At 31.6% G+C, this 12,005-nt stretch overlaps 1 protein-coding gene and 1 pseudogene across 1 annotated transcript; one reads left to right on the forward strand and one right to left on the reverse strand.

The window, feature by feature from the left end:
- Positions 1-5,367, forward strand: LOC128034008 (cytochrome f-like; annotated as a pseudogene).
- Positions 5,368-7,318: 1,951 nt separating this feature from the next.
- On the reverse strand, positions 7,319-11,468 carry LOC105777853 (putative ribosomal large subunit pseudouridine synthase SVR1, chloroplastic). The gene is made up of 10 exons (XM_012601348.2): positions 10,883-11,468; positions 10,307-10,386; positions 10,055-10,155; positions 9,886-9,958; positions 9,613-9,706; positions 9,445-9,493; positions 9,021-9,171; positions 8,773-8,829; positions 8,455-8,510; positions 7,319-7,691 (listed from the first exon to the last, which is right to left on the reverse strand). The coding sequence occupies exons 1-10, from the start codon at positions 11,397-11,399 to the stop codon at positions 7,631-7,633; spliced, it is 1,239 nt and encodes a 412-aa protein (XP_012456802.1). The 5' UTR covers positions 11,400-11,468; the 3' UTR covers positions 7,319-7,630.
- Between the last annotated feature and the right edge of the window lie 537 nt (positions 11,469-12,005).

The following is a 12,005-nucleotide window of genomic DNA, read 5'->3' on the forward strand; positions in this document are numbered from 1 at the left end:
ATGGGTCATCATAAGAGATTGAGAAGGTATATTTATATGAGTCTCCTTAAAATATTTTTGAGTTATTAATTTGAGATTTAGTTATGACATGAGTTGTTAGTTTTCCAAACATTAGGGGGAGAGAATAAAAAGTTGGATTAATAAAGTACTTGAAATGAATTATCAATATTTAAGATCCTCGTACAAAGTAATGTGAACCAAAAGTTCAACAAATAATTCATTTTACAAATCAACTGCCAGATTCATTAAATCTGACATACCAACTGAACATGCTTCAATACGAATTGATGTCCTAATAGGACAAATTGTTAGTGTAAAAGAAAGTAATCCATGTTTGAAGCGTGGAAGACCGGTTGGTTCCAAAGATAAAAATCCTCGTAAAAGAAAAGAAGAAAACATTCAAGGTAGTCATATAGTGGAGGCGGAGGAACCTGAAGAGACTCATGACATAACTAATTATAAAACTCAAGAAAAGATTCAGGTACCAAAAAGTGAAAGTGGAAGTGAAAATGATAAAAATAAAGAGATCTCGATAAATTATGTCAATACAAGAAAAAGATGGAATAAAAAAATTTAGTTGTCGACAACAATTTTGCTTATAATATTGCTATTGAAATAATAAGAGAAAATGAGGATCCTGAGTCTAAATCTATTGAGGAATGTAAAAATAGAAAAGATTAACAAAAATGGAAAGATACAATTCAAGTAGAATTAAATTCACTTTCTAAACGTGAAGTTTTTTGACCTGTAGTCCAAACACCTAAAGGTGTAAAGCCGATAGAATATAAATGAGTATTTGTGCAAAAGTGAAGTGAAAAAAAAATGAAGTCATAAGATATAAAGCACAACTTGTAGCACAAGGATTTTCGCAAAAGCCCGACATTGATTGTGAAGAGATATATTATCCTCTAGTGTATGCAATCACATTTAGATTTCTTATTAGTCTAGCAATACGTGAAAAACTTGACATGTATCTAATAGATGTTGTTACAACCTATTTATATGGTACACTTGATAGTGAAATTTGTATGAAAATCCCTGAAGGATTTAGAATCCCAAAAGGATATAGAGTTTCTCAGGAAAATTACTCAATCAATTTAAAGAAAAATTTATATGGATTAAAACAATCTGGACGTATGTGGTACAATCGTCTTAGTGAATACTTGTTAAAAGAAGGTTACAAAAACAATCCAATTTGTCTATGCGTCTTTATAAAAAGGTTTAGATAAGATTTTGTGATAGTTTTTTATGTTGATGATCTAAATATTATTGGAACTCTTGAAGAGCTTCAAAATACAATAAATTGTTTAAAGAAAGAATTTAAGATGAAAGATCTTGGGAAAACAAAGTTTTGTCTTGGCTTACAAATCAAATATTTAAAAGATGGAATTCATGTTCATCAATCAACTTATATGAAAAAGATATTAAAGAAATTTTACATGGAAAAAGCACACCCATTAAGTACTTTGATGGTTGTACTATCATTAGATGTGAATAAATATCAATTTCGTCATTACGAGAATGATGAAGAATTTCTTGGTCCTGAAGTACCATATCTAAGTGTCACAGGGGTATTGATGTATCTTGCAAACAATACAATACCTGATATAACTTTTGTTGTAAACTTGTTAGCAAGATTTAGTTCTTCTCCAACATGTAGACATTGGAATGAAATTAAGCATGTATTTAAATATCTCAGAGGGACCCTTGATATGGGATTATTTTATTCAAATGATTCAAAATCCCTATTAGTTGGTTATACTGATATTGGATGCTTATCAGATTCACATAAAGGTCGATCTCAAACAAGATATTTATTTACATGTGATACTGTCATGTCATGGCGTTCGACAAAGCAAACATTACCTGCCGTTTCTTCAAATTATGCAAAAATAATTACAATGCATGAGGCAAGTCGAGAGTGTATTTTGGCTAAGATTATTGACCCAACATATCCAAAAGATATGTAATTTGCCTTTACAGGAAAATATGTCAACTATCTTAGATGGAGATAATGCAACATGCATAGCTCAATTGAAGGGTGGTTACATCAAAGGTGATAGAACGAAACATATTTTATCAAAATTATTCTTCACCCATGATCTTGAAAAAAAAAGTGATATAAATGTTCAACAATTCGTTCTAGTGATAATTTAGCATATCTTTTTACTAAGGCATTGCCAACTTCAACATTTGAAATACTACTACACAAGATTGGAATATGTAAACTCAAATATGTAATGTAATGTTGCCATTAGGGGAGTCTAAAACAAGTTGTACTCTTTTCCTGTAACAAATGTTTTATCCCATTGGATTTTCCTGGTAAAGAATCTTAATGAGGCAGCTTGTAATAGAATATTGTGTACTCTTTTTTTTTTCATTAAGTTTTTATCCCACAGGGTTTTTCCCAATAAGATTTTAACTAGTCACATTATCTACCAATGGATATCCAAGGGGAAGTGTTAGGAATATCTTATTAAGTGGATGTCCATCATGATCAAGATAAAGTTTTGATATACTTTAAATCCTAATAGCTATTAGAATTAGATTTCTACTTCTTTTATACTTCTTATGCCTATAAATAGAGGTTCTAATGAAGCCTTGTAATCATCCCATTCATCAATAAAATACATTCTCTATTGCTTCCCATATTTTCTTTGTTCTTTAGCCTTTCTATCTCTCTTTATTTATAACAATATTTTTATTTTCATTGCCATTTTTATTGTAAAAAACATATTATTTCAATAAATAATTTTTTGAAAATTAATTTAGATAAAAGTGCCATTGTTTTAGTGAAAGCATACTATTGTTTTTAAATAATCTCATTACAAGTTCTGATAATATCTGCTGCTCTTTTTGAGACAATACTTAGAACTACTCATAACCCCTCCCAACCCATAAATAGGAGGATAATGCGTTTCAACACACTCGAACTCACGTCCTCCTATATTGACAACTATAACATCCTCAAAACCCCCTTGGTAGAAAATAATATGAGATAGATTCTTAGTTAAATAAGAAATAAAAAAATAAATGATAAAGGATAAAGGATGTTAGAGAAAAATGAAATAAGAAATTCAATTAAATAAATTATAATTTGAAATCATATTATTAGAAATAATGAATGAATGAAAAAAATATGATGATGTATTAGTTTAATAATACAACTAAAAGTTTACATTAATGACTAGAGAGACTATTTAACTTCAAATAGAAATTAGTAAGTTAGAATATCCTATACTTGGAATTGGAGGTCATGGAGTGGTGTAGTAAATTATACGTTAGTGGTGTGATGCGAATTAAGTCAAGTGTATAATTGGATTATCGAGTAATGAAATAAAGTACATCAATGTTAGTAGAGGAAGGTATTGGATAATGGAGAAGGTCCAAAAATAAATAGATTATAAAAAAATAAAACATATATTATTATATTGTGAGATAAATTTGAGGTATTGACTAAATTGTGAAAAAGTAAAAAGTGATGGGTCAAAGTGTAAATATTCAAAAATTGAGGGTTAAAGTATAAATTTAAAAGTTAAAAGACTAAAAGTACAAATAACCAAAAGTAGAAAGGACATCAATAGAAATATAAAATTTGACTAGGGCAAAATGATCATTTAGAAAAATAAATAATTTAAAGAAAATTACCAAAACACCATTGGATATATGGATGAATTATGGCCATTAGATTTGCTTAGCCTTGAAGTACAAAATATGGGTCATTGGATTGTAATCATGATGTTGGTGATATTTTAAATAATATGGAGGAAAAAAATATTTCTTTCTTCTACAATTTGTTCTTTGGTTATTAAATTCATTAGTAATAGATCGCCAATGGGGAAGCCCCAGAGTTGCTTTGAGTTTCCACCCTTGCCGCCGCTACCTCCGTGCTTTGAGTTTTAACAATGGGAAGAAAAGAGTTGACATCTGCTTTTGATTAGTTTAGGGGTTTTTTTTATTACGTTTCTGATTTTGAAAAAGTATTAACAATAAAAATAAACTTAAGTTCAAAATGCTTTGTTATGTTATTAGTTAATTAGTAATTTATTCTATTTCATTTTAAAAATTATTTCTAATAATCATTAATTCTATAATAAATTTAAATTGATTAAATAATTTATTCCAACTTTGATTTAATTTTATTTTGAAATTGAAAATTCCAACTTTATTAAAACTTAATAAAAATAATATAAATAAAAATACAAATATCTTCAATCTAAAATAATCCTAATAAAATTAAAAATCTTATACTGAACCCTCTCAATTTGAGAGTTTTGATCATATCGATATTTTTAACACGATATTAAACTCAAACTCACGTCATCTTATATTGACAACAATACTCATACTAATCAAGTTAGACTCAATCAACTTGAATAATTTACTTTTTAATACCCTATTATAGTACATGGATCCATACATCTCGATCAGAAATGAATCAATAGAAGAAAAAAAAGAATCGGAATTGATCAATATATTTCTCGAAACAAACGAAAAGGAAACGAAAGCTGAAACATAAATCATTAATCAACGGGGACTTGCTTAAGAATAAGAAAGAGGAATCTCATGTAAATACCATGGAATATGGTTTGATCCTATTTATGGGGATTCCGTAAATATTCTCATTCCAAAACTAGAAAGTTCGAGACCATTGGGATTTTTTTTTTGGAGATTGGATGCAGTTACTAATTCATGATCTGGCATGTATAGACTTTGAATGTGGGTGTTGTTCTTATTTTACCAGAGGGGTTTGAGTTAGCCCTGCCTGGTTGTATTTCGCCCGAGATGAAAGAAAAGATAGGCAATCTGTCTTTTCAGAACTACCACCCCACTAAGAAAAATATTCTTGTGATAGGTCATGTTCCTGGTAAAAAATATAGTGAAATCATCTTTCCTATTCTTTCCCAAGACCCTACTAGTAATAAGGATGGTCATTTCTTAAAATATCCCATATACGTAGGCGGAAACAGGGGAAAGGGCCAGATTTATCCCAACTGGAACAAAAGTAACAATACTGTTTATAATTCTACGGCAACATGTATAGTAAGCAAAATCATACGAAAAGAAAAAGGGAGGTACAAAATAACCATAACAGATGACTTGGATGGACATCAAGTGGTTGATATTATCTCCCCAGGACCAGAACTTCTTGTTTCAAAGGGTGAATCTATCAAACTTGATCAACCATTAACAATTAATCCTAATGTGGGTGGATTTGGTCAGGGGAATGCAGAAATAGTACTTCAAGACCCACTACGCGTCTAAGGTCTTTTGTTCTTCTTGGCATCTATTGTTTTTGCACAAATCTTTTTGGTTCTTAAAAAGAAACAGTTTGAGAAGGTTCAAGTGTCCAAAATGAATTTCTAGATCTGTGGATTTATCAACATCAAATTTGTAAAAAGGAACAAATTCTTCCTAGCAATTAGGTTAGGTATAATGAAAAAAAGGATGAAAAGTCTTTTGCTTGTTTCTATTCTTTCTCTAGGAATTGCTTTTCTTCAATGAAGTCCAAGAATAAGCTTTTCGAATGATGAAAATACATTTCAATGCACTCGAGCTCACGTCTTCCTACATTTAAAACTCAATCAACTTGAAAGATTTACTTTTTTTTAATACCCTATTACAGTACTTCTTCAATAGCACTTCTTCAACAAAGTGCAAGAAAAAGCTTTCCCAGCGAGTAAAATGGATTCAGCACATTTCAAGACTTACTTCATATCATCTTCCCCAAAACTGACTTCAACAGTAGCGTAGAATCTCAACTCCACCACATTTGAACTCGAATTAGCTGTTCCACAGTGTATCATTTCAGTAAGATCATGTTTGTAAATATATATTATATATATATATATATATACACTGATAATCCAATTTGAAATTGAGCTTGAATTATGTTTAAATTTTAGTTGTTTTATCAAAAAAAAACTAAATCCTTCTATTATTTCAATTTAAAATTTTCAGTCCTACCAACTTCACCTGTGTTTATTTGGGTGGAAAAGTAAAAAACTAGAGAGGAAAAAATGAAAAGTGATAACAAAATAGATAATCTTTATTCATCCTAATACATAAACTTCTGTCTTTCCAAAGTGAAATCATAAGAGGAGAAAATGAAAGATTGTATGTTAGTTCAAAATTGGGTAAATTACATCATTAGTAACTAAATTATGAATAAATTTTCGGTTTGGTCAGTTAACTGAAAAGATATTACCATTTGATCACTAAACTATTTAAAAGCATTCATTTAACTCACTGACTTTTAAAATCGATGCTATATTATTTTCCTTGTTTGTATTGCCTACACCAATAGAAAACTCTCTTTGTTCTCTTTCCATTTCTATTCCACACTTCAGTATTTATTTCATAAAACAATTTTAAACGCTACCAATATAGGCATGCAAAAACCAAAAAAAAAAAAATTTAAAATGAAATAACCAATCACCACATCACAATTCATGATTATTATTAATTTCTTATAACACTATTAAAAAGTAATTTTTCCATACCCATAAGTAAATACAAATATTTAATATGTTTTTAATTATTTTTCTCGTCCATTTTATTGTAAAAAACCCTATTATTTCAATAAAAATTTCAATTCATATCATTCTGGAAACTAATACTGTATTATATTATTTAGATAAAAGTGCCCATGTTTTAATGAAAGCATATAATATTTTGTCCTATTCTGATTTCATAATTTAATCCAGTGTCCCTATGAACTTTTTGTTGTGTTAGTGCAAGACAAAATCCACCTCCACCACATCATCCTATAGGAATATAATATGAAATCTCAGAATCTTTCTTTCTTTCTTTTTAATGTGACCAAATCATTGTTTATGTTTTACTTTGGCTGTACCATCACCAGACTTGCAACTAAAAATGATTTCATTTGTTCACGTAGTTTTATCTAATTATTTATAAAGTTCGTTAATATTATTGATTAAAATCATATTAATTAGACCTAATCATAATTCTAGACATCCAGCTCGGCTCGAAAACCTGCCCTAAAAAAGTTCGGACAAAAATATAATTCAGAAAATAAACTTGGATAAAAAATGAGACCCATTTTCTAAACGGGTAAAACCTTTTGTCAACTTTTTTTGACCCGACCTAAAAAACACACTACTGTTTCTTGCTGCTATTTTGGTGCCGTTGATTCATTTGTGGGAAAGAGGAACAGTAACTCATTACTGGATGGGCTTTAATTTTTGGCATTTATTATCTCGAGTTGAAAAGGTTATCTTTCGTTATTGAAAAATAGTTGCTCCTAAAAAAGAGTAACTTGGACATGGAAGATAAAAAGAAATACTGGAGCGGATGGAAAAGAATCTAGTGGGAGCTTCCATCTATGAATAAGTGATTTTCACACAATTGTAATTCGAGAATTATGGGGGCGGGGATTTTCTGGCAACATTGATCCATTTCGATGAGAAATGACATGAAGTCCCTTGTACTGTTGCCATTAAGGGATCATTTCCGATGCTCTAGACAAATCCACGACACGAGGGATGTGTAATATCTGATTGAAGCCTCTCCCAACATGGGAGACCCAAGCAAAATGCAGATGCTTCCAATGATGCAGTGACTTCTATGACTCTTCGAACAGTCTCCCGATGAAGCAGCGACTTCTTTAACTCTTCCAACCCATTGTGCGAAGGTCGCTCTGTTTTAGCTCGATATGCTTCCCTATCCTGCACGTAATTAACACATTCACCTTAATCTATTATGAGTATTTGTAACTAAGCTAGAATTTAATTTACACGATAATCCATATGCAAACTGCAACAGGCTTTAGCAGGCAAAACCTGATAAAATCTTACTAAATACATGGTACATCAAAGGCGACCAATTGGGAAGAAGAACAAATTGTCACATTAAACATTAGTATATTAAACTTCAAAAAGAGAACATGGTTTACATTACACTATGAGACAGACTAAAGGAAAACAGTTGCTTTTTAGTATATTAATACTATACTTCCCCATATGAATAGCAGCTAAAGATTATGAAAGGAAACCCTCACAAAACAAGGGGAAACCATGGAGCTCTAATGAAATCCCTTATAGTTGCAAGTAGTAGTCTAAGATGGTTGAATAAACAGAAGGAAAATCAGCTCAAGGTTAGAGCACTGCGATGGTTGTTTTTGGTGCAAAAAAGGTATCCGTATAAGCTTAGAGGAAGGAGTTCCAAATGCTAAGATTAGAACTTTAAAACTTCTAAATACCATCTCCTAAGGATGGCTATCGGAACTAACTGAGCTAAGCTTTGCCTTTGTATAATCAATGGTTATCAGTTCGATACTTAGCTTGCTTTGTTACTATAAAATTGTATCCATGTGGTCAAGCTAACTCTTCACAGAGTTGATTACGTAAAGGAAGAACAAAGGGAAGAGAGGAAAATAAAAAGGAACCCTAAAAAATTGATGCACGAAAGTGGAATTATCAGAAATAGTACCCGAGATCTGCTGGAAGTCTGAAACCACCTATGCGAACACGCTTCAATGAATGAATCTGGAAAAAGCATCAATAGCTTTAGAAACCATTTTAATAAGTAATTAAGTTAAAGACAGAATTGAAGAAACAAATGAAGTAGCCAGAGAAACTTGAATGAAATATATCAAATATAATTTGTTAAAAATATCATGCCAAAGCATCATTAATTTCATAATACGAACTACATTCTCGTGAAACGATTTTACGTTCTTGTTATGGCCAGCACAAAAAGTAGGCCAATTTTTATTACATGAGTGAATGTCTTGTAAGAGAAACTGACCTCAAGCCCAGCATTTTTCACAAGTTCACGGACTTCATGATTCCTTCCTTCATGAACCTGCAAATCCAGTTTCAGCACAAGGGGGAAAATTAGCAAAATAAGTCCACCAATCAATGCTTCTTTGAATACTAGACATTTTACTACATAGAATCCAAGATCAAAATCATTTAAATTATCTAAAGTTACAAACTAATTTAAATTCATCAAATACTGGCATTTTCAAAACCGCATGTTGAGAAAATCAGTACCACAATACGAATGCGAGGTCTAGACAAATCTGGCTGCGTTGGGAGTAATTCCACAGAATCAGGGACACAAAGAACACCTTCAATTTCTGTCCCTTCGCTGATGGCAATTAAGTGCCGCTTCCTTACTTCACCATCAATTGTTGCAATGTATCTGTTCTTACATTGTGGCAAGGAATAGAGCATAAGTCAATATATATATATATGCATGCATGTGTGTGAGAATGACAATACCAAAAGCAGAAGGCATTTAAAATATCAAGCCACTGCTGTTCAATTTTAGACACAACCATCTTTAGAGACATAGTATCCAATGTAACTAATCCTGACAATAATATCAAACTTCAAACTAGAGGAACCACTCTTTCACGACAGTTATGATCATAATCCCCATCACAAAAAGAGAATAAATTATGGAGAACCTTACTCTTTAGTTAAGTTTGATGAAGGATGCGAAAGCTTTTGAGCAAAATCTCCTAAAACAGACAACAAATTGAAAAGGTGAAATGGCTTCAGATGTTTGCTTAAAATTTTATGGTAGGTAAGATTCAGTAATCAAGCTTAAGGGTGGCAATATATGCTGCAAAATGCTTACCATCATTGGTCACAATAATTAAGCCAGTGGTAGCAACATCAAGTCGGCCAACAGTGAATAATCGTGGCTTGGGAGATCCTGGATTTATTTTGTCCTGGAAAAGTAAACTTCTTTATAAGTTTGTAGACTAAACGAATAAATAAAACATACGATATGAATTTATTTAAAGCACATGAAATCGACAAGAGTGAATCTTCTAAGCATTCAGAATTGAAGCTCTAAATAAAATTGACCAGCAGAAACCATGCTTTTAAACTTGCAATGTCTACGTACCCATGCCTTTAAATAATCCTCAAACAGATCCAGGACAGATCTGAACTCTTTTTCCCCAGATGAGCAAATATACCTGCAATAACACGATTGCATTAGATAGAGATTCAATTGAAGCACATAATCTGAAAAGCCACTAAAAGCAGATTGTGGTTCAGTAAAGGAGACGAACCCTTTAGGCTTGTTTAGGGCAAGATACACCTTTGGTGGCAGTTTTTTAGGAAGGCGGTTTCCATTGACATAAATAATATCCTTTCCAGGATCAACTCGAGTCTGCAAATTATCACATAAAAACAGTATATAACTCGAATGCTCAACAGGTTCACATAGATGGTAAAGAAGTGGTGAGAAAGAAAAGCATTTTGTCAAAAGCAATCAACTTTATCAACAAATTGATTGAGAGTCATATGAACAATAAACTTACCTGAGGAGCATTGCACACCGTGCCATTAACAGTCACCTTGCCATTAAAAATAAGCTCTTCACTTCCACGCCTTGATGCCACTAGTAACACAACCATTAAAAACCAACATAGATATATGTCAACACACAATGCACATCTACATAGAACTATATACATATTCACTGATAGTGGAGTCGGAAACTAAAAATCAATTAAAAATAAAAATATTAAGACTCTACCATTAATGTGTAGAATATGAATTCAACAAGTGATAAATTTAGTACCTATTACACAAAAATATTCAATATTATAGTAGAAAAGTAATACTAAATTAACACATTTAATTAAACAGGCAAGTGAAAACCATTCAAATTACAAAATCACTTTTTTTTTTTCAAGTTTTAGAACTCCACCCGCTGTTTAGAATACCAGTATTGCAAGCAATAGTAAGTTTGGTTGCTACATAAAATACCCAGTATGTTAAAGAATATCAGCTCTTAAGTAATTGAAACAAGCAAATTTATTTTCAATTTTCAATATTCAATGAATACCCAATATTGCAAATGAAATTAAAAGTAAAAATCAAAGGGAATTTACCTCCAGCAGCAGCAAGGACTTTACTTAACCTTTGAGGAGGTTCTCTAAAATGTTCATTATAAAATCTTCTAGCTGCCTTGGAAAGCTTGGGAGGCGGCGCCGGCGGCTCGATACCGGCATTTCCCACGGCTGAAATCTCCTTTTTCTTCTTCGCCGCCTTGTCGACCTTCTTTTTGGGCTTTTGTGTTTTAGCTTCAGCAAGGGCTTTCATGAAATGATCAGGGGGGTGAGCTTGGAGCTTGAGGTTACCGTCCTCGCCGCGGACGATCCATGGGATGAAAAACTGGCCATTTTGAGGGGAGTCGGAGTCGAGAACGCCGTCGGATTTGAGGTTGGGTGGGGGTTTAGGCTTGGGGCTTGGAGGGGCAAATGTGATGTTGAATTCTAAAGAAGAGGAGGTGATTGGAGGGAGGCCGCGGAAAGGGCGGCGGAAAGGAGGGGCCAAAAGGGACGGCTTGGCAAGGCCGAGGAGGGATAGGGTGGTTGAGATGTGGTGGAGGGATGACAGTGCCGCCATTTTTACTTGCTTGGCTTACCTTGGCTCCTGCTGCCTACTGGCTAAGTTCACTGTGGATTTTCTTTTTACGTTTTGGATATTTTTCTTTTATTTAAATTTTGAAAATTAAATTACTTAAATAAGTTTTGGTAATTTAATATTTTTTATACAATATTTAACTAGGCATAACATATTTATGGCTTTTAATAATTTTCAAAAAATTTTTAATTAAGTAACTTAAGCAACTATTTAAAATAAACCTTAAAATGGATAAGTAGATAAATTTAAAATATTTTATGTGAAATATGTTGATTTATGTAATTTCTTTTCCTTGTGTCACCTAATTCTTACTAAAAATTTTATTATATGTGAGTCAGTGAGTACGTTTGAAAATTATAAAATTAAAATGTATATATATATTTAAAAATAATATATAATAAATAATAACAATTTAAAATTAATTATAATATCTAAAATAAATTAAATTATAATTAAAACGAAATACTAATATACACCATTAATAAAAATAATAATACTAATAGACCTCTAAATTCCCATGGTAAATACTTTTTAAAAATCAATATAAATAAATATTGTTGAATTCTTTCCGATAGTAAGCTAGGTTTG

The sequence above is a fragment of the Gossypium raimondii genome, chromosome 10 (genome assembly GCF_025698545.1).
Source record: "Gossypium raimondii isolate GPD5lz chromosome 10, ASM2569854v1, whole genome shotgun sequence".
Classification (NCBI taxonomy): domain Eukaryota; kingdom Viridiplantae; phylum Streptophyta; class Magnoliopsida; order Malvales; family Malvaceae; genus Gossypium; species Gossypium raimondii.